The 23,649-nt window shown below is 40.7% G+C and overlaps 1 protein-coding gene across 3 annotated transcripts in view; it reads left to right on the forward strand.

Annotated features, from left to right (window-relative positions):
• ARNT2 (aryl hydrocarbon receptor nuclear translocator 2) overlaps positions 1-23,649 on the forward strand; it is a 105,659-nt gene that overhangs the window by 74,866 nt on the left and 7,144 nt on the right. For all 3 annotated transcript variants that reach the window (XM_042804110.1, XM_042804111.1, XM_032982993.2), the window contains 7 exons: positions 3,700-3,851; positions 11,191-11,263; positions 11,421-11,544; positions 15,702-15,801; positions 17,861-17,999; positions 20,135-20,300; positions 22,927-23,063. In XM_042804110.1, coding sequence (XP_042660044.1) covers positions 3,700-3,851; positions 11,191-11,263; positions 11,421-11,544; positions 15,702-15,801; positions 17,861-17,999; positions 20,135-20,300; positions 22,927-23,063 — 891 coding nt within the window. The remainder of the gene's footprint in view (positions 1-3,699; positions 3,852-11,190; positions 11,264-11,420; positions 11,545-15,701; positions 15,802-17,860; positions 18,000-20,134; positions 20,301-22,926; positions 23,064-23,649) is intronic.

The raw sequence follows: 23,649 nt of genomic DNA on the forward strand, positions 1-23,649 counted from the left end.
CTATTAGGAATTGAAATGCAGACAGAAGTAGCAAAAGAAATACAACATATGGAAAGAGTTACCAATCTGGATTCGTTTTTACAGTTGGCCACATTTACATCAGCTATATCAAAGGTATTTATTCTGGTGGATGGCTTATTGTTTCAAATTGATTTGGGACATGCAGTAGGAGTGCTTTCCCCAAGACTTCTGCTTGTTGCTGGTCTTTTCAGGGCCTTCTCTGCCACACTAGAAAGTGCAATGTGGTATGTTTAACAGATTACTGAGGTTCAGATGATCTAAGTGGTTCCAGATTTTCTGACAGCAGCCTATGGCTCAGCCAAGTTTTATTGATCCATCTTGTGTTGGATGCAGAGATATATTTTCAGCTGTGAAACATAGATATGAAGTGACTTCTAAAATAATCTGTATAGCCAACTATTTATTCGGGCATGGCATGCAAAAATGGAGCTTGAAAAGCCTCCCTGGGGAAAACAACTAAATACCGTTCTGTGTCCGTAGAATAGGTTGTGAAACTGAGGTTATGGTCTCTACAGAAGTGTTTGAGATAGCTCAAGAGTACTGATATCTTACACTATTTCGCACCACCACCTCCTTCAAGTAGAGACTATCAACCCCACTGCTGAGCTAGCAGAAAAGACTGCATGAGCACTGTGCATCCACTTCAAGTCCCTTGAAGGGACTGAGTTCAAACAGCAGCTAAAGACCTTTAAAATTCAAGATGTTGATTGACAGGCAGGGGCCTGTGAGAGTTAGGTGCTTGAAACAGGTCTCCATACCCAGTCATCTTCTCAGCCCCTCCTTAGCTGGGGGTGTGGTGCTGCAGCTGAACCTACCTGATGGATAGCTGTCACCAGTAGTCAGGTCCTACTCCCACTTCTCTCCTCCCTGACCTTCTCCCCACCCTTCCTACTGTCCTGATACTAGCCCAGATGGGCTTGCTGGGTAAGCCAGCTAAGGGACTAACTGCTTTTGCATGGGACTAGCTTTCAGCTTGTTCAGCTCGCTGAACTTGTGTGTGATCACATCAGTGGTGCAGGAAGAGCAGCGAGAACACATATGCTGTTTTTCACTAATGCCCAAATGATTGATTCCACTAATTTATCCAAGACACAATGGCAGAGAGCCGCTGGATAATAACATGTCAAACATCCATCTCTGAAGTGATTGCCTGGGGCTCAGAAGGGCTGACTAACTAACGTTCAAGTTAATGACAATCACTGTGTATTTCACTGAGAGTGAGGTGAGGCCATGAGAGGCTGCTGGTGTATCCCTGAACTCAGTTGCTGGGGACTTCACTGTCACTGCTCGCTGTTAGACACATGCATAAATGATTCACTGGATCAGGGACCTGTATGATTTGCTTAAAGTCATACAAAAAGACAGCAGGAAAAAGTGCAGATTAGAAGTGAAAGTTCCTGTTCACTCGATGCATGTCCAATCTTTGAAAATACTGTGTTGTTTCTTTAGTAGGCTATTCCTTTTTCAGTATATTTTTGTTCAGTACAGTAGCAGTGTGATGGGGGGCTGTTATTTCAGTCATACAATAAAAGACTGAAGTAAACAGTTAAGCTATGCGCCAGGTGGTTTTTATTTCCAAAGAATGTAAGACAGTAAAGGTTAAATATTAGCTTTGAAATGTTTCATGCTATCTTGTTTGTGTGCACTGTTTTAAGACGGCTCAGGATTTTCCCACCAGAGAGCTCTATGCTTTATATATTATTACAGAATTAGTGTTTGCTTAATTCAGACTTCAGGACAATAGATCACTGGAGTTTGTTTTATTATTGTTAGTTTGGCCTTAGAAATCTTTTCATTAAAAAGGTAACTGAACTGTGATTTCCAATAAACTCTCTTTTTCTAAAACTCTCTGAAAACTTGACATTTCTAATTTGCTGACAGTATCAGAACCAGGTTGGTGCATAACAGAGGAGGGAGGGAGGGTTTTGCAGGTTTTGGGCAATTGCCAGTATCCATCTCAAAGCTTTTACTTCCTTGGGAAGATAAATTCATTCATCAGGGTGGGAAAATCAGGCCAGAATAAGATAGTCTCAAGGCCAAGATCAACAAATAGTGTTTAGTATCAAAGGATCCAGAATACAGCTATTTGATAGCCAGTAGGATGCTATTCAGAATGGACACTTTTACACAAGCTCTGTGTTTTTTACCCTGGGTGTGGTAGTAGAAAATTGCTGATAAAAGAATGTCACTCACTGAACTACAAAAGCATTATTAAAAAAAACAAAAAAAAAAAAAAAAAAAAACCAAAACAAAACAAAAAAAAACCCACAGAAGTCATTTACCTCAGTATTATTTTGAACTTTCCTGGGCATTACTAAAGCTTTTTGTGTTTTCTATTTGCCTTCTTTCCATTTAATCCCATATCCAATTGATCAATTTGAAATGCAGACCTTTGGAAAAAACAGGATTAGAGCATTTTTTCCTAATGCAATTGCTAAATTGCTAATCAATTTCTAATTGATAAAGACAGAGGGTAAATACTGGGTTCTCTGCTTTTAGAGAATACAGGCTGCAGATAGCTAATAAAAAATAATTTCCAGTGGTTAAGGATTAAGAATCCACAACGAGATGTGGCATTTATTTGCAGTAGATCTTTCCTTTCCTTCCCTGAGGCATCACTGAGATAGCTAGGTGGAAAAGCAATAAAAAATAAATTTTATTTTTTAATAAACACGGATAACCCAGGTAAGTGCCAGCTGAATGATTTGAAGCTGTATAAATTTTCTCACTTAAACCCAGGTTGTTCGATGACACATAAAATACAGTTACGGTGCCAGTGTGCAAGTATTGTTACAAGAGTACTTCTTTCGCTGGCTGCCTCACACTTCTCAGTTGATGCCCAACTGTTGACTTCAACAAAACTTCAGCTACCAAAGACAGAATTTTAACTGAGTATTGCCAGACATCTAAATTCTTAGTCATAAACAAATAGTCTGTCCAAGCAAAGAATTTACTCTTCGTTTTCATTACTACTATTAAAATGGACAGTGGCTTATTGGTGTTTTCTCCATTCAAAGGTAGACTCACTCTTTCTTGTTTTGAAAGCCAGAAGCAAATGTTACTTGTTAGCACTTTGCCATCATAGATGGTCTTATAATCTATTTGGAAAAAAAAAAAACAGAACAGCCATGTATGGTTTCTTTAAAAAGTCATCTTACGTATTATCTTAAATTTTGATGCTGTTGTGTGATGTGGTATATCACATATGTGAATTGTATAGGTATGGAAGTGGAAAAACAGAGAGTCAATCTCAAAATGTTTTTTCTTGTGGGGTTTTGTTTTGGCTGCAATGTTTGGTCTATGGTTTACATATAAACATTTAAAAGATCCTCAGTTTGCTTTCTGTCAGTCTCTCAATAAGCGTTCCACATTAAAACCCTCTTAAAGCTTCCCTGTTGGAATAACAGCACAACCTGTTGGTTGTCCTGTTCTGTATTATTCTTATACACAGGCTGGAAAATGTCATTTTATACAACAAAGTGTGAAGGTTTCATTCTGAAGGAAATAGCTGCAAACATGAATCAGATTTTGCATATTCTCTTCAAATTAAGAATCTCCTTGCTGTGTCCATAGATTTCTGTAATTCAAGTTTAAAACACACCAGTTACTGCTGTTTACTATTCATTTGCACAGCAGGTAGCAATCTCCTTTTATTAACCTTTCCAAATGGTTTTTCAGGTTGTGAAACTGAAAGGTCAGGTCCTGTCTGTGATGTATCGTTTTCGTACCAAAAACCGGGAATGGATGCTGATCAGAACGAGCAGCTTCACATTTCAGAACCCTTATTCCGATGAGATCGAATACATCATCTGCACCAACACAAATGTAAAGTATGTACCTTTCCAGATGCTTGTGTATGTGGTTTTGAAAGAATTTAAGCATTGCTTTTTGCTGTAAAATGCATTCTGATTTTTCGGTAGCATGTTTCTAGCTACATTAGTTTCCCTATAACAGTACAGTCTGCAACAGGGTATTTCTGTATCATGAGATCTCACAGCATAGCTGTTTCTCTGTGTCATTATCCTGTGATGCTTCCAAGGCCTGGCTGCACTGGGGGAAAAATGTCACTTATCTGTTATGTCATTAGACAAGCCCATTGATCTCAGTCCAGGCTGGCTTAAACTAGCACAGAGCTTCCAGCAGCAGACCAGCTGTCCTGATATTGGAGGAAGGTTAGCCTGATTCCTAAGCCAAAGAGAAAATTGCGTGTCCATGCTCATTGTGATCATACCATTCTGTAGTCCTGTGCATCATCTCCTTGAGCTGTGTCTACTCTTACAGCCTATGAAAGCTGGCGAAATTATTTCCTAGTAGGCTTGAGTGGGAAGGGTTCCTGATACTCGGTTAAAATCTGGTGGAATATCCCCAAGTATGAGGACAGATCCAACCCCTTATCTTAAGAGGGAAATTAAGTCATCCTGTCTTTGAATTAATATTTTCAAAAATCTGTCATTGGACCTCTTAGGAGGAGATTACCCTAGGAGTATAGTGGAAGTTCATCACTGTGTAACTGAGCAGAGAGGCTTTTGGAGCCTCCCAGGTTCTGAGCTGGTAACTGCAGAAGCTAATCTGGCCTTGATAAAGCAATTGCTTTATAGTGTGGGGGTTTTTTTTCTACATATTTATTCTTTCCGATATAAACTTAATCTGTTTCTAAAACAAAATCTGCTTCTGGTCTGACCAAAGATTTTTTGCCAAGTTTTCAGCTCAGAGGAAATTATTGGTTTTAAGATCTCAACCTGTTAGACCGTATAATGGAAATGCTGAATGAGCAGTCTACTAGTGGAGATTCATGCTGAGAGCTCCACTTGCAAAACTAAACCCCTGGGGCTTTGGCATTTGAGCTTAGAAAGCTAGTGGGTGTCTTTGGATGTTCCTTGACTTGTTTCTTTGGACATAACACATACCTGGACTAGAAGGGCTGTGCTTTCACTCACTTGAAACTCAGCATCACAACCATTTTGCTCAGTTTTTTCTGCATACCCAAAACATCAGGTTTAAACAACTGAATAGTTAAGCTCATTGAAAAGAAGCAAGTGTGTCTTGAAATCAGACAGCTAAATATCATCCTGTCTGCACTGTGCATCAAAATAGATATTTTCACATTTTCTGCTGTCCCATATTTCTTTTCCAAATAATTTGTATGTGCAAAAAGAGGCCTGCAAAAAGCAACTTCTGAAATCTGTCCCAGGCTGGCTTAATTGTGCTTTGTTCCCAAGAGTCCACAGATCAAAAAGTGGGGCTGTAGACTTATGTTGTATTGACTTTGGGAGTGTTTTTTTCTCAGCCTCCACTATATTGTTCAGCTTGGCATCGCAGCACTTACTGTGATGAATAGGAGTATGCCAGCTTCTGGCTCTTGTTATATCTCTCTTGCTAGGTTTGAATAACAACCCAGAAATGTTGACCTAATATGGAAGTTGCCTGCTGCTTCTTTGACAGAGGATGTTCCCTCTTTCCTGTCATGTAGAAAATGTTCTAGTCTTACAGCAAGATACAAACTATTATACATCTGCTTTTGAATAGTAGAAAGAAGGCATTATTTGAACTGTTTTTATGGTTTTCCCCCTGTGCTCTCCCACTCCTCAGTCAGATTTCCAAACAGGACTACTCTAATGTACTGCTGTTCCTGCCTGTTTCTGGATTTATTTATTTCTTTTGCACATTTGGGGTCATGTTTTGACTGATGTCCTAGATGCCTTGCAGAGCTATACGTCATGGTAACTATTTCTGCCTCCTCATTCAGCTCCTGCTGGGTCTAGATGTTTGGCACCAACTCCAGTGTATGTGGCCATCTTCATGTATCAGTGGAAATATCAGATGCTCTAGGTCCAGCAAAGTGCTTCACATGGAAAGCAAGCAGGGGTGCCTTCCACTGCGCAGTTGTAGGCAGTTCTGCACAGGGACAAATCTTGATTTCTCTATTGCTGAGATAACCTAGCCAGCTCCGTAAAGTACAGGTTTGAGGCAGTTAAAAAATCATCACGAAATTGTAAAGATAATGTAGCCAAAAGTTCTAGATTTAAATCAGTTTTTAACTTCGTTTAAAGCCACAGCACGTACATCTGTGTGTCTGTTTGTTAACGGAACAGCTCTCATTTTCCATTGGTCCATGAAAAGCGTTTTACCAAAAGACTGTAGAGGGCAGTGGTGGTTCCAGTTGTGGAGGAATTAATTGGATTTTTTTTGTTGTTGTTTTGTTTTGTTTTGTTTTTTTGGCTTTGTTTTGTTTTGTTTTTCTTTTTTTTAATGATACTCCATTGCAGCTTCAAACAGTCAACTTTCTGAACTCGCTTTTGGTGCGGAAGGATAACGAAACATTAGGTTAAAATGTTCACCTAGTTCCTTGCAAAAAAAAAGAAAAGAAAACTTCTCTCAGTTTTACTTGGGTGTAGTCATCCAAGAGAAACTTCCTGGAGGAATGAAACATTTAACATTTAGCATTTGACTAGCTTTGGCTGAAAATAAGAGTTCCCCCATTTGACCACATCTTCCTGTGTAATTGGGACTGTTTGATTTCCAAAAATAAATAATTATTGTGATCAACGTTTATTTAATATACACCTAGTGTTCAAATGAAATATGTCATGGTGATAGATCAAACTATAAAAAAGTCTTTGCATATATAAAAGAAAGATACTTTTCTGACTTTTGTGGAAATTTTGATGTTTCATTTTTGTAAGCCTCTAAATACTATGTTGCCCTGCATGCATTTCTGAATCCTACAGTTGTCCTAAATCTCAAGATTCTTGTCTCGAAGTGATCTGGCACAGGTCACTGCTGGAGGCAGCCTGTCAGATGAATGAGCCCACGATTGCAGGAGAGATGCTTTCTGTTTTGGATTCTCATAGGCCAAAACACTAAAGAGATCAACTATTCTGATAAAATTCCAGTCTATGGTAGTGGTGCTAAAGACTTACTTTCTCATGATCCCTGTGCCATCTGTGGGCTATCTTATCCCTCAAGGCCAGTGTAAGATAGACCCTTTCACAGGGGTGACTTTGAAGCTGTAGGCTGAAAGAGGGAGATTTTGAGAATTTCTAAGAGAGGATTTTACAACGGCAGCCCCAAGGCTTTTATTACTTCCTTTTTGTCCAAACCAGACACAGGAAGCATATGTGCCTGTATTACATAAAAATAGCATGGTAGGGATACAGTAGTGTTGTTTCTCTCCCACCACAGAGACTGTTAATTTGAAAGTTCTAATCCTTTTTTGGTAGCTCTGATGCCTGGATAAAAGACCAGGTGACTTTGGTGTTCATAGGGATTAATTCGGCTGAAATCCTCTGCAGTGTCAAAGGAACTTTCACATAATCTTCCCTTTTCCTCCAAATACATTTACTGAAGTGAATTTGAGCTAACTACCAAGACCTTCAGATTTGCTGAACCATTCCTTGTTCAAGCCAAGAGCTTCCCCAGTTCCATACCAAACCTGAGGGTGCACCAGGAGTTCCAGCAGTACAGGCAGTCCTCTCTTGACCCAGACAATACCTTACTTGCTATGTTGGGTATCCGGTAGAGCCAGGACATTTCTCTTTCATTTACTCCTTGAAGCTGTGAAACTGAAATTGAAACCAAGGACAGTTTGGGTTTTATTTTCAAAATTAGAAAGCAGTTTGCATTTTGCCCAAACTGGTAATAAACTCTTGTTCTGTATCATCTTTACAAAAACAATCTAGCAATTGGGCGACTGAAGGGACCTGCATATGTTGACTGTTCAGTCAAAAGGACCAGTTAGATGGCAAGGTCTGAAGCAACCACAACAGCAGGGCTCAGCTCTCCCTGGGCAGCTGGTCCATGAACTGCTGCAGTTTCTTTCAGGTTTCAAGCATCATTTGAACTATTTATACAGTAGCAGCAAACAACAGCAGAAGATGCAAATCTTGCTTTACGTTTCAGTCTTAATTGAGTGCAGCATAGCTTGCACAGAGTTTAGTGAAGATACAGTTAAGTATTTGGTTTTTATAGGAAATGGATTTGGGAGGTTTTTCCCAAAGTTCAGTGCTGTTAACACAACGTGGTATTTATATTGTACTGCAGTTTAATGGGTATTAGAGATGAAAGATAAAGAAGGGTGAAGGAGCACTAAGTTAGAAGTGCCTACAAAACAAATAACTAGTAAGTATGCTGTTTTGTTTGGCTCATTTATATGTATATGGCTGAATCAAGAAAACATACTTTATACGGAACAGAAGAGACCTAATGTGCTGTTTATTGACACACGCACCAAGTCGTTGGTAATAAAAACAAATGAAACAGTGTAATTAGCTTTCACGTTAACAACAGGATTTAATGGGTGTTTATTGTCCACAGGGTAGTATTTAGAAAAAATTCCCCATAGATTTGCCATGATTAAATTACCTCCTATAGTTCTGTTGGAAAAGTATGCATTTTATGCTTGCGAACAAAGAATTTATTTGCATTCCAGAGGTAATTGATAGGAATTTTCTGTTGGCTAAGATAATGTGGAAAATCCATTGGCTCTCTAATGACCTGGAGGACTGATTTTTTTTGCGTGTAACTCATAGCACAGAAGTGATTCTGTGTACTATGTGTTCTTACACTGTAAGGCTAGCAGAAGGTTTTTGGCCATCTACTGCAATCTTCTGTTTGTTGCAGGTCACAGATTTTTGTCCAGTTTGCCATGGAGCCTAATAACTGGTGTCTGAGCAAAGTGTCTTCTGGAAAAGCATCAGGGGATGGAAAAATATGTCACTTCCTTCAGTAGCTTGTTTTAGTGGTCCCTCACATTCCCATCAGTTTGTGCCTTTTTTTTTTTTTTTTTTTTGTGTCATTTGACTTTGTCTCCAAGTTTGTGTCTCAGTCCCTTGATATTTAAATCTATCCAGTTCAAAATTTAAAAGAAGATTTGGATAAAAATCTAAAATTCAAGCCTGTGGCCAAAAATGTATCCCAATTCTCTGGAATTTCAAATCCATTATTATTTTGCAAAATCTCATCTATTACCACCTGTCGCATTATAGTGTCTCCCTGGAGGAAAACCCACATAGTGTTTGTTAAGTGATTTTTCCTCCAGGAAGAGGCCAGAAACAATACAGAAATTGTGACCACTATCAAGTATCATTTGCAAGTATCAAGCTTACTTTCTTGTCTCAAATCTTATCCTAATCTCTGAGTTTTAGCATAATTTGGGGGGTTTTATATCTTCTTTGCTAACTGAGCAAAGAGCCTCACAGCGATAGCATGCTCCTGCACATCCTCAGGCCAGAAGTCATATTGCTAATTGTGACCAAGTGGCAGAAAGCAACTGTTAATGGAAGGTGCAAAACATTTAGATGATTTTGCAGCTGCTGAGGTTTTCTGTCATTACACAGGTAGTCTTCCTTGAGCTGCTGCAATGCCAGCAAGCTCCTGGCCTCATCCTGGAGACTGGTTCACTTCTCTTCGTGCTGTTGCCCGTGCCAGAGCAGGGGACGCTGCCTTCTCCATGGCAGTGACACATCTTCAGACAAGGGCCACTGCACAGCCTTTCCTTTTTACAGGGAAATCTGAAGTTGTTGTGCCTGCCTGTCAGCCAGTCTGTGGGCAGCAACACAAAGTTGTGAAGTGAAGGTGATGCTGTGGCCACGCTGTGCAGGGCTGTTGGTTGATCAGGCTACAGCCTGGGCACAGCTCAAACCCGGCACTGTGCTGGCAAGATCATGGGGCTCTCCTGCTCTGCTGTCCCAGCTCGGCGTTGGGACAAAACTGGGTTTGTCTGTCTGCAAACAGTCACACAAACCTGTGCTCAGAGAAGTGAAGTTCCTAATGACCCAACATGGGGATGCTGTAAGTCCAAACAAGAAAGGAGAAGTTTCATGGTAAAATTCTGATCTTAATGCTTCAATAGCACTTTTGTCTTTTGTATCGAAAGGATTGGGTTTTACTTCTGATGAATTGTACTGCACAGTGGCTTTTTGTGTAGAAGTTGTTTTGTTACAGTGAGTAAAAAGTTTCCGATAGCAACAATTAATATAACTATCTCTCATCTTTTAAAAAGATAAGGAGCTCTGAATTTGTGTCCTTTCGGAACTCAAAAAAATGAGTGAACAAATGGATTCATAAGATAACTGTGCTAGATATATTACAACTCTATGAAAGATCTGTATATTTTTATAAATAGGCAATATTTGCGTATGTAGGATGTGAATATGCCTGACTTAGCACCACTTGCATGCTGTCCCTACAAGTCACCTGTCAGTCAATTCTCATGACGTTCAATTATTTTATCTGTCAATATTGGCTAATGGTCATAGTTAAGTAACAGTGCCTGACACTAAACACAAATCAAGTGCATTTCAAGGATCTGTAGAGTTTTCAACACTAAAGTTCTTCCTTCTGACATATTACCCCTAATGTTTATTAGCTCTGGCAGTTTCTTTTGAATTATTTTTTGATTGCTACTCCACATGTCATTTTTCCTAAATTCATATAATTGGATTAAGGCTATTACTTCCAGTGATTTTTATCTCATTTAAACAACGGATATTTTTTGTTCAGTTCTGATTAGCATGAAAAGGAGACTTGTGTTTTCTGTAGCATTTCTCAACACCAATTGATTTTATGTAATGTCTTCATTTTATATAGTAGCACAAGCAATTTATTTCTGGACATTCACTGCCGTAGAAGCTTTCAAAAATTGAATAGAATCTGGACTTGGATCCTAAGGAGAGTAGAGGTTTTATTACAAAGAAGAATTTATATGCAGTTCTAGCTCAACAGGTTATTCCGTTTGGTCTGGCATGCTTCAGACAGAGATTTGATCACTTTTTATTATTGATTGGCATTATTCTGTATTAATGTTACTCAAGGTTTCCTGTTTACTTCAGTAGGATCAGTGAAGGGGTCTGGTATATTCATTGTTAACATGAGGAAGACATTCTTGGTGTCTTAGTAGTGAATTCTTAAATCCTTTATTAAGGAGGTTGTATTCCATCCTCCATTACTTACTCACCTACATTTCTGTGCTATTACAGCAAAATTCTTCATGTGCCCTGTTACATTCCTGTGGTGCGAGCTTTCTCAATGAGAAAGGTTTAAAAATACATGAATCTCACAGAAAAGGATTTATTAAATCATCTGAGAGATTTTTCACTCAAAATATAAAATAGGAGACCATGGCTGTTCCTTTAATTAGTTTTTGTAACAGTCATTTTGTCTCCTTTGCAGACAACTTCAGCAGCAGCAAGCGGAACTTGAAGTACATCAGAGAGATGGACTGTCATCCTATGATTTATCTCAGGTGAAATTTCTCAAGGTTTTGTTTTTGTGCTTCTGATCTTTTAAAACATAAAGCAGTGGCAGATTTCAGCAAAATTAAAAATACATTGTGACTGTCCCTGAATTCCTTTTTATCAAATATGGTGGAGGGAATTGCCGCCTTCTGTGTATCTCAACAGGTGCCTGTTCCAAGTATACCAGCTAATGTTCATGAGGGTGGAAAATCTGTGGAAAAGCCTGATGCTATCTTCTCCCAGGAGAGAGATCCTAGGTTTGCTGAGATGTTTGCTGGAATAACTGCTTGTAAGTGAATGTCTCTGATGTTTAATTTTTAATACTATATTAAGCTTGGTTACATGATGTGGAGCACAGCTTCAAGAGAATGAGGAAGAAACTACAACGCGGCAGAGGAATTTCCAAGCAACCTCAGTCTTCAGAACATTTTCTAGGATTTGCCTTTAGTTAATATTTCCCCTAAAGATGATGAGGAGTAAATTCAGGGATGGAAGGACAGCTTTTGTGTCTACAGAGCTGCCTATTTTTGATTCTCTTTTCATTTCACGGGGGCACCTTAAGCAGTGTTCTTAGATACTAAGCATACTGAGCAGAACTTGGCATTTCTAAGCATATATTTTCTTTCTTAAACAGCAGATGTGAGTTCATCTGTCTAAGTAGACATGAATAAAGAAAGTTACCATGTAGTCTTAAAACAGGCCTGCAGTTTTTTATCAAATCGCCAGCTTTTGCATTGATGCTCTAAGGCATATGCTGCCTTGAAGTGTAATAATATACTTGTTTTCTGGTCAGTTGAGGCATCTCCAGCCATGTTACCTGTTGGTAAGTCCTTGCTTTTTTTCCCCACAACTTTTGAACTTGTTGGCAAGTTCTTATAAGTGTGATAGCAGTCTCAGAAACAGTATGTTCTTTTTTTTTTTTGTTAAAATTACTGTGAGGCCAGAGTCCTTACTGAGTGCCCTCACCAAGGGATTTCCCAGTCCTGTTCTAAGAGGTAGCAGCCAGCTTGTCAGTCGGACAGACGTAGCTGACTCAAGCTAGCCCCAGCCTATGCTGCCTGTTGCCCTAACAGACAGAAGTCATTGGGAAGACTGGCAGCTGAAGGGGTCATCCGAAATATATCCGTAGGAAACCAGGCTCATTAATTCCACTACTCATGGAAGAACTCGTTAATTGTTTATTGTTCTTAAGTGTCCTCACTGAAAAAGAGAAGTTTTTACATTTGTTTTAAATAAATCAACGTGCAAGTGTCACGCAGTGCATGAAGGAAACAACCCACGGGGTTTGACTCCAGGGGTGTTGGGAGGTGACCTCACGGCATTGGTTTCTTATGTCTGCCTTGGCCTTTTCAAATGGAGAAGGCATTGTAACTGCAGGATGGACTTGATATTCTGTCACCCTGTTGCTAGGACTTCTCTGTTATTCCTGTTCACCCTTGTCTGTCTACTCTAACAGTGAAGTCAACAGCTGAGGCCATAAAAGGGGTCCATTAGAAGGTAGCAAGACTCCAACCCTAAACACCAGAATATGTTTTTCCAAGCAAGAACATCTTGCTTTTTGGCTGCCTTATTGGCTCTTTTTCAGGCAGCTCTCAACTGTTTGTGGGGAGGGGTTAGGGTTAAGGGTCTAGCAAGCTGTGAGGTAGCTGGGAAGTTATGTTCTTGGAAATGCCATTTCTCCTTTCATTCTTATCAATTTACAGGCTATGCTTTTTTTGGGACATTCACCCTGTCTGAATTTCTCATGGGAGCTGTGATCAAGCTCTTCTCTGAATGATAAAAAGAGATGGTTCACAGTTAGAGATGAGATATGCTATCCAAAATCAATATTGACCAACCTGCATGCTGCCTGCAAGACATTTGCATTATGTTGATACCCAATCTCATTCTCTCCTATGTTCTGTAAAAATACAGGTTTGACATAAGGAGATTATTGCCATAATTGCATGCAGTGGCCACACATAATTAAAAAACAAAACTGGGGAGAGAAAGCCTGTCTTCACTGATTCATGCAAGTGCCTTGAAGCACACAACGATGTGGTTCATACAGAGATCTTTGTTCTACAGGCAGAAACACTGGTCCTGCTGGGAGCAGTGTGTATCATTGACCGGTACAGCGATGGGGTTTAGAGAGAAACAGGTCTAAGGATGCAGGTGAAACACCAAAACAGAATAGGCTTTCAGTGCTGTACCAAAGGTGAGAGCAGAGAAGTAATGTTTGAAGTCCTGAGTGGGAATTCAGCTGGGAGAGATGGGGGCCAGATTCAGAGGCTAAAGAGCATTCAGTATAACTCAGGAAAGAGATTTTTTGAAGCCAATATAGCTGTTTGTGATTAGTTTAGCTGTTCCCTTTGTCTTGGCCTCATCCTGCAGCACAGACCCTAGTGGCTACCATGGCAACTCTGCTTCACTTGAGGAATTCCAGTTCATTTAGGGCACTCTCAGTTTTGCTGGTGAGTTGTTCTCAAATATCTAAAGTACCCACAGGATTTTGGCTCAGTCTCTTCCAACCCTGAGAGTTTGGTATCCCTGTAAAGGGAGGCCTTAGAAAATGGGACATCTCATGCAAGAATGACATTACTGCAAAAAAAGGCAAAATCATCTGTCCTTCTTGGAGATATCCCAAGCTATTCTGAATTCTTCCTACTGTATACGCAACCTTCTCTAGGCCTTTTTCCCACTACTCCTTGTTTTTTAATATGAGAGTGTAGGCTTGCAGCCCAGACTCGGTGTCTGTGCTGGACAATATGTAGCCAGTGAGGAATTTCTACATTACAGAGGAAAAGCAATGACAGCTTGCATCAGTGATACACGCACTCCGTGTCACCTCCTGTGAGGTTAATTTGAAGTGGCTTTTTTCTTTGGGAAGGCAAGCCTAGGTTCTTGTTAGGAACATAATGTAAGAAGAACTTAGGTAACAGAGGAGAGCTGGTGTGTGTTGGAGGCCTTTGGTAATCCATACTCGTAAGGTCTCTAAAAGCTAGGCAAAACCATAAAATACTCCTATTACTTGAGTTGAATGGGTCTTTTGTCCAGGAGAGCATCTTGTGAAATGTGTAGGTTTCTGAAAAGACCAGAGGGGGAAATGAGGAGGCAGACTTGATTTCTAGGCCTGTGAGAGGTGCGTAGCAACAGCCAAAGCCATCAGTGAGTTGTGCGATATTTTGTGCTTGGAGGTAGTAAGGGAAGATGGGGAAAGGGAATAAATGGTGGTGGAACAGACTTTTAAATTATTTTAGGAAAAGTAGTAGTAGTGAGGTTTCCCTGGGCTTTGGAATAATCCGGTGCCAGAAAATTAAATTAAGGGACCAAATGGCACTGTTCACCCAATCTCATTTAATTCAATTGGAGACTGATCTCCAGTTGCCCCATTAAGAGTAGACTATAAAAGTTAATGGCATCTCCATGTGTGTGTTATTCACTACGCTAGTCTGTCTTACACCCCACTGGGATCCTTGCATCCTATTTCATGGCTCCCTCAAGCCACATATAGGACAGCAAAATCTATAAGAGACCAGTCTTTTGCCTTTCCACAGCTCAGGTGAGCAAGTCTTGCAGATGCTTGGAAGCAAAGTGCCTGCAGCCACCTGTGAGACTGAAATGCAGGTAGGGGCCGTAGGATCACCCAGGTTTGCAGGTGGTCACCCCAGGATCTGCAGGCATACCACCAGGCTGCCTGGAAGAGTTGGGTACTCCTCTCCTGCTGTCCCGGAGGGAAGCAGGCTGTCAGCTGGTTAGGACGGTGGCTCTTTGACACCATTCCTTGCGACAATTAACCCAGCAGGGTCTGGGCCCTGAGCTGCTACCTCAGTGCAAAGAGGCTGCAGTAACAGCAGCAGCCCCGGAGGGCTGCTTCTGGAGGCAGAAATGTACCCTCGCCTGAGGCCCTCCCCAGGAAGGCCACAGAGGTACGCATGCATCTGACCTTCTTCAGACCAGGCTTGTTTCATGTGACATTCCTCCATTCCCCCGGGCAGACTCTCCCATCTTTCTTCCAGAAAACCTTTGTTTGTCTTTCCAGTCCGTAGCTGGGACCCACGCACCCATCACTCCTTGTCTCAGGCAGAGCCACTCTGTCTCCCGTTCCCCCTCCTGCCTGCGTGGTTGGGAGCAGCTTCCAGCGGGCACAGAGAAGGTCTGGGCTGCGTGGCCGGAGGGCACGTACCAGTGTTATGTTCCATGCAAACAATAGCATTAATGAGGTACATCCTGGGAAGAGGGTATGAAGTAGACACAAACCAGCTGTGCCTCTCGTTTCATACTGAATTTTCATATAGCCCTTTTGTGTCATCCTTAATGTGTTCCACAGTGCTGCTTCATAAAGCTTTAAGAAGGAAAGAAAAATCCCTGCTGCGTATATACATTGCAATTCTCATTAAATAATTTTGCCTTCATTTTCTCATCCCCTAAACTTTTTTCTTTCTGTGGTTTGTTTTTCTTTTGTAGCAGATAAAAAAATGATGGCCTCAGCATCCACAGCAGGAAACCAGCAGCTTTACTCCCAGGGAAGCCCATTTCAGCCAGGACATTCGGGAAAGACTTTCAGGTACTGTAGTCCAGATCCTGAACATATCAGCTTTTGTCTGATAGTGGGGGACTGTTCCGCTTCAGTCTAGTGGAAACAAAGCCAACCTAAGATGTAAGGGCTTTCCTTACATGAATGAACTTTGCCTTGTGTACACTTCACTCCTGTGTGATGTCTCAGCACTTAGGCTAGGCTTACAAGCTGAGATGATTTGGGTATCTCTGTTAAAAATAGTGGCTGGTAAGTAGATACTTGCTGTGATGATGTAATTGCAAAAAAGGCTAAGAAGCAGCAATAAATCATGAAGGGAAATCAATCTGAGAGGTGGTGGGTCAGGATCAGAGATCTGAGGAACTTTCAACCAAGCTAGAAAGGTGCAAAGATTTGATTTGCACTTAACAGCTGTTAGTACTTCTACAGGCTGCCCTGGAGGGCATCGGTGTGGACACCTCATTAAAGGGAACAGAAGGATGCTTTATCCATAGTCTTTGGTGAGGGCTGGGACATGGGCATAAATAGTTTTCTAGGGCGGCTTCCAAATACACATAAGGTGGTGGTCTGGAATTTTCTGAGGCATTTTTTTGTTATTCCAAGTGCGTGTCATTGCCTGCCAGCTGGCAGTACAAATTTGGCTAATCTGAAGTTTAAGAGTTTGCCTGTATTTCCTGTCACTTTTTGAGAGTGAGGTAACAGTGATTATATTTACCTTAGTGCCTTTCTTACCACCGTTCTGGGACTGTCATAGTGGAGTTTCATTTTCCTGGTTTGGGCCAACCAAGCTTGTGAAAATGAAGGAACAGCCATTTGGAGGCTGTCAGTTCCAGGAATTAGAAAACATCTGCAAACGATAATTTTATTTAATCTGATGTGTTCTTTAAGTTATAATTGCTAATAATCTCAGTGGGGAGAAGTAAAATCCCCGTGCATGTGTTTTGTCAGATTAAAAACAAGAATATCTTGGGAGGGGGATATGACAGTAAATTAAAATGTCTTTTAATTGGATATTGTATATTATTGGATGGTTGACTTGCCATCATGGGGTTTGACATGTGTTTTGTTTGTTTCCTTTGTTAATTCCTGATGTTTAACTATAGCTTTTTTCCTACTGCTGTTCTATTACATCAGATAATGACATATCTTCCAGCATTTCCACCATCAATGAACTGTCCTCCCTGAATGGTCTCCACGCTGGTCCGTTCAGTCACTGAGCCTGGGCAGCCTTTAGGCACTATTTTGCAGACTCCTGGTTTCAAAGTATACAGATGCAGTCCAAGCCCCTTAGACAATGGGACTTTCCAGTCCAGCTGGGAAGGTGTCAGCAGTAGGGCCAGGCCATCCCAGTAGCTGTTGTGTGCTTCCAAGTTCAGCCAGATTTAGATGGACTTTCTCATCCACATTTCCTTCTTTGGAGACTCTGTGGTAGTAAAAAAAATCAAATTAAAAAAAAAAAAAAAGAAAACAAACTCTACAAAGAATTTCTAAATACACGCTTTGCTTTTAGGCAGCTTAAGAAAGACAGAATAACAACTCCCATATTCAAATGCTTGCCACGTTTTGCTTACCACTCTGGGAGGGATTCTGTCAGTCTTCTGAGAGGATTCAGAGTCCTGCATCCTCTCTGCTCAGCCTTGTTTACTTCTTTTCACAATCTGCTCTCTTCTTTCTCTGTGAAATGATTGTGAAAATAGACAACAGGGAGGAGATTGGAGAAAACAACAAGCTGCCTCAGTTGATGCACAAAAGCATTTTTATATGTTGTCTCTTGTTTTTTTTTAATGCATTAAATACTGAACTAGTATGGAGCTAAGTGTTTATACACTTTGTGCTAGACTGATTTTATTCTTGCAATCCTTTTCAAGAGATTACAGAAGTCTAAATCAAAGTAATTTTGCCTTTTGTCTATTTGAACTGGTATTTTAGAATGCCAGTATGTTTCATAGTATTGTGATGGTTTTATGTCATTTTTTATAGACACATTGAACGATTAATTTTAATGTGATTATCAATATTTTGTATCTGGAATACTATTTGTGCATTGAGAATATATCCTACAAATGAGGCACTGTTTCTATTCCTTTAGTTCATCTGTGGTACATGTGCCTGGTGTGAACGACATACAGTCATCTTCATCAACAGGCCAGAATCTGACACAGATATCTCGCCAGCTAAATCAGAGTCAAGTTGCCTGGACAGGAAATCGCCCACCATTTCCAGGACAGGTATTGATTAAAGGTGTTTTATTTTCATGGTCATTAAAGATCTGCAATCTCTGTGCTTTTTTCAAAAGAATTAGTAAACCCCATTTATAATGTGATGAAATGTATTTTGTCATTATCATTTGTGGTTGGAGAGAAATCAGTTCCCCCACTTCTCTTCCTTGGCAGGTTATAACAATTTGAAATAGCTGCCTTATGCATAACTGCATTTAGTTTGTAGTAGTGCTCATAACAGTGGCGGTCACTACGCTGACATAAATCCTAGCAGAATGTCTCGGTCCTGCACTTATTTTTATGTGTGTCCTGAATGAAATAAAATAGGACAGCTGTTATGCTTTAGTATTGAGTCTGTGCACTAAATTTTTCTTGTACCAAGACCTTGCACCCAGCAATGTTACCCACAGTCAGCAGAGTTATCAGAAAAGGGCACATACAAATCCAGGCATGAATTCAGAGCAGAGGCTAGTTGGCCCATTGCCCCTCCATGAGCACTGCCCAGTGTAGCTCACGCTTTGTCCTGTGCTGGAGGAAACAGCACATCGCCCTGTGAGATGCCCTGCACTCAACGGTGTTAGCCCAGAAATCACTTCTTGTTCTGTGCAACAAGAAAAAAACTGGTTTGAATCTCTGTTAAAGACAAAGAATTTGTAATAATCATCTTTGATCTATCATTAATGCTGCTCTTAATCACTTTTGACTTTCCATTGTTTGGTAGACTAGAATGGCATGTTGGGGCGGACACTAAATAGTTTTTCAGTAACTGAATTATTTTCACATTGATCACTGATTCTTCCCAGCCCTCAGTGTGCCATGGTTATTTGGTCACACCTGTTTAATGAAATCCGGTTGTAACACTGACCTTTTTTTTTGAATGATATGGAATATGCTGAAATTGACTAAAAAAACCTACTTGTTCCTCTTACTGTCCAATTCTGGCCAAGTTTGTGTGTGAGTGTAGAGAAATTGGAATTCATTCATCATAAATAAAGTAAAATAGAGTTAAGCCTTGCTGAAGTGACACATTATGCTCTCACTGTCCTTGTAGAAACCTTTAGAAATGTACAATTTCTTTGCTTGGAACTGAGCTGAAGACTTAATAGCTTCTTCATCACGTTATATGCCTGTTGGGATCTGCCTTCCTCCCCCAGCTCCCCTCCATTTGTCCAAGAGAACAGCTTCACTTGAGTGCATTGATTGCCAATAACAGTGCACATCATTAGAAGTATCCAGAGTTGTAATCACCTTTAATTTCTATTTGTGGAACTTGTTAGGCACTGAGTTTTTCTTGGAACTGCTGGATTTGTTCATGATGTGGGCAACGGTTTAGAAGCATATTCTATATGTAGCATTATAGCTTGCTGTAGCACGTGACTTTGGAATGAGACACTTCACCTCCCTTAGTCTCAGTGTACATGTTGTACGTGTCTCAAAGGAGTCTGCAGTGTTTAATCATTTGTGTAACGTTCTTGGAGATCCTACAACAAAGCCATTATGTAGATGAAAATGACAGCAAGTTGGTTTTTAATACCCTTGAATTAACTCAGCTGCCTGGTTAAAGCAAAATTAAGACTACTCCCCTTCTCCCAGGGTTGGCGATTCACGCTCCCTCCCAAGCCTTCTACAAGGCGGAATAACTTTGCTGCCTGTACTTCTTATGCAGGGAGAGAAAGCAGCTCATTAGCTTTGAAACTTCTTTGGCCATTTTCCCACAAGCACTGGAAACTCTGGTCATCTGAGAACTGCAGATATTCTGCAAGACATTCAGATAACCGTGATTTTACTGTGATGCTGCAAAATCAAAACACCTGGCAAATAATGGTGAATTCTTTATACCTGTTCAGTTTGAAATTAATCCTTGTAATGAAGGTGAAGGAAATCCTGTTTTTCCAAATAGCTCTGATATTGAGTATATGTGAGTTAATCAGCAGGAGCACTGCAAATGTTTTATAGTCTGTTGTGTTCCTTATGCAGCAATGAGTTGGCTTTGACAGAAATTAAATGTGGCTGAGACAGGAATAATGTGCCTATTTGCATCTGCAGAGTTTATTTAATCTTTACTTTACATTGTTAAAAAATGAGTCTGCTGTGCTGTTCCTCAACAATAAAGCTCATTCCTTCTTTTACCCCTTATTCCTCAGCAAATTCCATCTCAGTCTGGCAAGGCACAGTCATCTCCCTTTGGGATTGGGACAAGTCACACCTACCCAGCTGATCCATCGTCATACAGCCCCCTTTCCAGCCCAGCCACCTCTTCTCCAAGTGGGAATGCCTACTCTAGCTTAGCAAACCGAAGTGCAGGGTTTGGTAAGTTTTAAATGACATAACACAGAAATGCACATAAAAATGAAATTTTCCAGCATTAACTTTGTTAAAAGTCCTCCAACCTGTTCTTTTGGTGGGCTGATGGGGAAGCCCCGGTGGTGAAAGGGTTTTGCTTTCTCCTGTTGAGCACAGTGGACAGAGATGACCCGTTCCCTCCATACTGCATCTCCCCCACATCCAACACACTTCAGAATATTGTGATGTTTTATGGTACGAGAGAACTTTTTTTTTTTCAGTAAATGATGTCATGAAAGATTCGAAAGTACACATCCTCCCAAGTTGTGGTCAGCAGGTTTGATTTCTTTTTACTTCTCGGGAGAACACTTAAATAGCACGAATTTACATTCTTTTAATTTCTCAACTTCCCTGACTGCATCGTGGTGTCCTCTTGCCCAACGATGGTTTGTTGGAGTTTTGCTGGAGACAGGATTTTTTTGTACCCCCACTGCTACTAACCTAATCAGAGTAGGTGCAATGTTTTGAAATGGTTTTCTTTTCCTATTACATGCTAATTTAGTGGCTTTCAGACTGTGACCCAATGGGTGACCCTTTGGTAAGTTTTCTGCACTCCACCAGCAGAATAATACTCAAGAGTAAAAAAATTATGGATCCACCAGTGAGAAACACATGTGGAGTCCATGAAAAATGTTGCTGGCTGTTAACAATGTACAATTCTAAAAAGCATAGGTAGCAGTGTGCTAATGCATGCCGGTTTTCTCTTGTCCCCTGAGAATAAAATTGGTACAGAACTGTCACAGATTAGCCTCACTGAGTGCAGACGTGTGCTGTGTTGCCTAGAAAAAGGGCGTTGAAACGGCGCTCTTCCCACAGAACTTATTCATGCCTCCATTTCCACCAGGCTTTGTACATTTGTTTATGAGACAGCCTTGCATTTCAAGCCCAAGCTACTTGGCAAGAATCCTTTCACCTAATGAGAAACATTTCCTGACCTACATCAGTTTGGATACTATTAATAACACAGCCTTCACAGAGATGAATGTCCTTAACCTCCGGCTGGCAGTACCATTTTGCTGAAAAGAAGCATCGTTTGCCTCACTGAGTTAATTTCAGTGTATTGTTCTGAGTGAAAAAACTTAAAAAAAAAAAATAAAATCCAAACAACCAAACTTGCAGCTTTCTTTTAAAGGGTAACAGATTAATTTTGTTTTGACCCATAAAATGGCTGCAGGGTTTCTGAGTCAGCTGAATTATTGGTTGTGGTAATGTCAGTAAGGGAAGAGTTGTAATTATCTGCTTCAGATGTGATAGAAATACGTCACTACAGCCTGTTTACTTTCCTGTAAAATGTTCACTTTATCTGTTTTGCATGGTTTAGCTGGTAGCCAAAAGGATTGCATTAAGCACGTGTTTCTGTATTTTCTGAAGCCATGACTATGAGTAGTGACTGATTTGACATGATCATGTCTGGTTATCAAAGACCTGACATAACACATGTGTGAAAATGGCACAGGAAATTTGGCATCCTTGGCAGAGGGCACTGATAATTGGGGAGAACCAGATCTACCCAGCTTGATTCTCTGCAGTGAGGGGATAATAGGCAAAAATAGCAGGAGTAGTCATATAGAAGCAAAAAGGGGCGGGGGAAAGGAGAAAAAGTTTGGAGGAAAAGCATAAACCTGGTGGCAAGCTTCCTAAAATGCTAATTCGTAGAAGGAGACACTGTAAGTAATTGAAGGAAAATTATTCAAAAATTTTAAACATTTGGGGCCAGTCTGTAGAAGTACAGGGTAAAATGAGTCAGTCCAGCTTAAGTGTGACCTGTGACTGTACTCACGAAAAGTGTACGTGTAATAGGTAACCAAAATACCTTGTGTGGCATCACGTTTTTTTCTGGTAGACTATTCAGATGAAATCCATCTCTCTGAAATGATAATTTTAAGTATATTTACTATAACACTGTGTTACTCTCTGAAATCTAAATGTCCTCAGACTTTTAAGAAACCATCTCCATACAAACAGGATAATAATTTGCTATAAACTGCATGTTAAATAAATCATTTTACAGCTGTGGTACTGGAGGACAAGATAGTCCAGCAAACAACACTCTGCATTTAATACAGCAATGTCTGCATTTAATACAGCAAGGCTGTTGTCTGTTGCTCTTACTGTTTTTACATCTGCTTACAAAATCTTACAACTGCTTGCATGCTTCATAGATGAGTAGGTAGCTGTGCACCCACTGCTCTGCAAGAATTAGTCTATTAAAGAGAGAGGGCATTCAGATGATGCAGTTTTGTTTTTAAGTACAATGGCAAATATTCCCTATTAGTGATTAAAAAGTGGTGGGGGAATGCTCAAAAATTGTCTTCCTGTGCCTGGTTCGTGGTGTCACTGCATTTTGCTGTAAGCAATTCACCTGCCATGCCTGTGCAGCCACAGCCGTGAGCTTTGCTCTCAGGTTGGCCCCCACCCTGCAGTCAGGGCTGAAACTCCCTTCAGCTTCCACCCTGCAGGGCCAGGGTGTCACTCGGGGTCTTTTCTTGAAGACTCAATTGCAAACACGGGCATTGATGGATGAAGCCTCAAAAGCAGGCAGGCGTTTTGAAGGAGCTCCTCTCTGACTTCTGCCTTTTCTCTCCCCGGCCAGCTGAAGGTGGCCAGAGCAGCGGCCAGTTCCAAGGGAGACCTTCCGAAGTCTGGTCCCAGTGGCAGAGCCAGCATCACAACCAGCAAAGCAGCGACCAGCATTCGCACCCGCAGCCCAGTCAGACCGAGGTGTTCCAGGTGAGGAGAGTTCAGTGAGCCCAAAGTCCTTCTGACAACTTCTCACTGCTGAGCTGAAGAACCGTGGCCCTCGATGACCGGGGTGCTAGCAGGGCTTGGAGCAACTTCTTCTGCTGCGTGTCGCCGTGGGTTTGCACTGCTGTTAGCTGGCATTACCTACAGCTGAGATGGTTTTGTTTTCTGCTGAAGAACAGCGTCCTTGTTGATTAAAAGTGCTGTTTACCCTTTTCTTTGCACCCCATACTTAGGCCTTATGTGTTTTGCAGAGAAGCCGTGAAGTAGTCCCCAATGGAGTGTCTTTCTTATCCCAGTGCAGGCCTCTCAAATCCCAGTCAAATCCAATTAGATATCAGTGCAATTCTCTTTGATAGTTCAAGCAGGAAAGGAGTGTGATACTGCATAGAAGATCGCAGCCACTAATTTTTGAAGGTTAAACCCATTCAGCTATCAATCCTCTTCGAGTACTTAATTTTGTAATACTGAATATCATTTTGGGTCTTCACTAAGGTCTTTTTCCTTGTATAACTTGTTTTTAAATTAGATCATGAAGACAGTTTGCAGCAAAACAATGTAGATAAATGCAGAA

This window comes from Tyto alba, unplaced genomic scaffold (assembly GCF_018691265.1).
Source record: "Tyto alba isolate M040663 unplaced genomic scaffold, T.alba_DEE_v4.0 Super-Scaffold_41, whole genome shotgun sequence".
Taxonomy (NCBI): Eukaryota; Metazoa; Chordata; class Aves; order Strigiformes; family Tytonidae; genus Tyto; species Tyto alba.